This window comes from Buceros rhinoceros, unplaced genomic scaffold (genome assembly GCF_000710305.1).
Source record: "Buceros rhinoceros silvestris isolate BGI_N320 unplaced genomic scaffold, ASM71030v1 scaffold12447, whole genome shotgun sequence".
NCBI classification, from domain to species: Eukaryota; Metazoa; Chordata; class Aves; order Bucerotiformes; family Bucerotidae; genus Buceros; species Buceros rhinoceros.
Genome location: NW_010424033.1, coordinates 51,893 through 52,613, shown reverse-complemented (window position 1 = coordinate 52,613; position 721 = coordinate 51,893). Strand labels below are relative to the sequence as shown.

Sequence of the window (721 nt, the reverse complement as noted above, 5' to 3'; positions counted from 1 at the left end):
AGAGGCAGCAGCGGCAGCAGCGGCGGCGGCGGCAGCGTTTTTCTGTAGCGTGGCTATTGTAGCTGTTGCTGCAGCAGGTGCTGCGAATGGCACATAACTTGTCCCATAAATCCCAGCGGCGGGGATGCGCTGCACGTTGGGAGCCATGGTGTACACTGGTGTGATGGGGCGGCCCTGCAAGGAAAGCACCTGGTTCAGACCTCAAGAAAAGTGCTTAAATTGCTGTAATATCCCATTTCCTTGATGATCTTAAAGGTCTCTTCCAACCAGATGATTCTGTGGTTCCACCTGCTGAATTGCAAACCCTCTAGAAGGAGAGGGGGGAATGGAAGGGTAGGCAGCATGTGCCCTACTGAATAAGTGTTATGCCATTATTAGGGGCTCTTCCCTTCCTTCCAGATTTGGGTCCCCCATAGTGGGGAGAGCAGCAGTCCAAGGTACAGATGTGTAAGACAGGTCAGATGAACTGCAGGGCTGCTTGGCACTGTAACCTTCTCAACAGCATCTCTTGAGCGGGAGCAGGGCAAGAGGCCAGGCTCTTCCCCCACCATGGGTATGCAGAGCAGGATGTATGGGAAGCAGGATGGTTGGGAAGTGGGACATATGGGAAGTGGGATATACGGGAAGCAGGACTTAAGTGCTGAACTCACCTGGAACGGGGGAGGCGTTGAGACGGCTGGTATTACAGCTGCGGCTGGAGCCGGGCGCGCAGGGCGGGCCG

General features: G+C 55.5%; 1 protein-coding gene across 2 annotated transcripts in view; it reads right to left on the bottom strand.

The window, feature by feature from the left end:
• Positions 1 to 721, bottom strand: part of RBM47 (RNA binding motif protein 47) — a 7,579-nt gene that overhangs the window by 213 nt on the left and 6,645 nt on the right. For both annotated transcript variants that reach the window (XM_010140633.1, XM_010140634.1), the window contains 2 exons: positions 651 to 703; positions 8 to 174 (listed from right to left, as the gene is read on the bottom strand). In XM_010140633.1, coding sequence (XP_010138935.1) covers positions 8 to 174; positions 651 to 703 — 220 coding nt within the window. The remainder of the gene's footprint in view (positions 1 to 7; positions 175 to 650; positions 704 to 721) is intronic.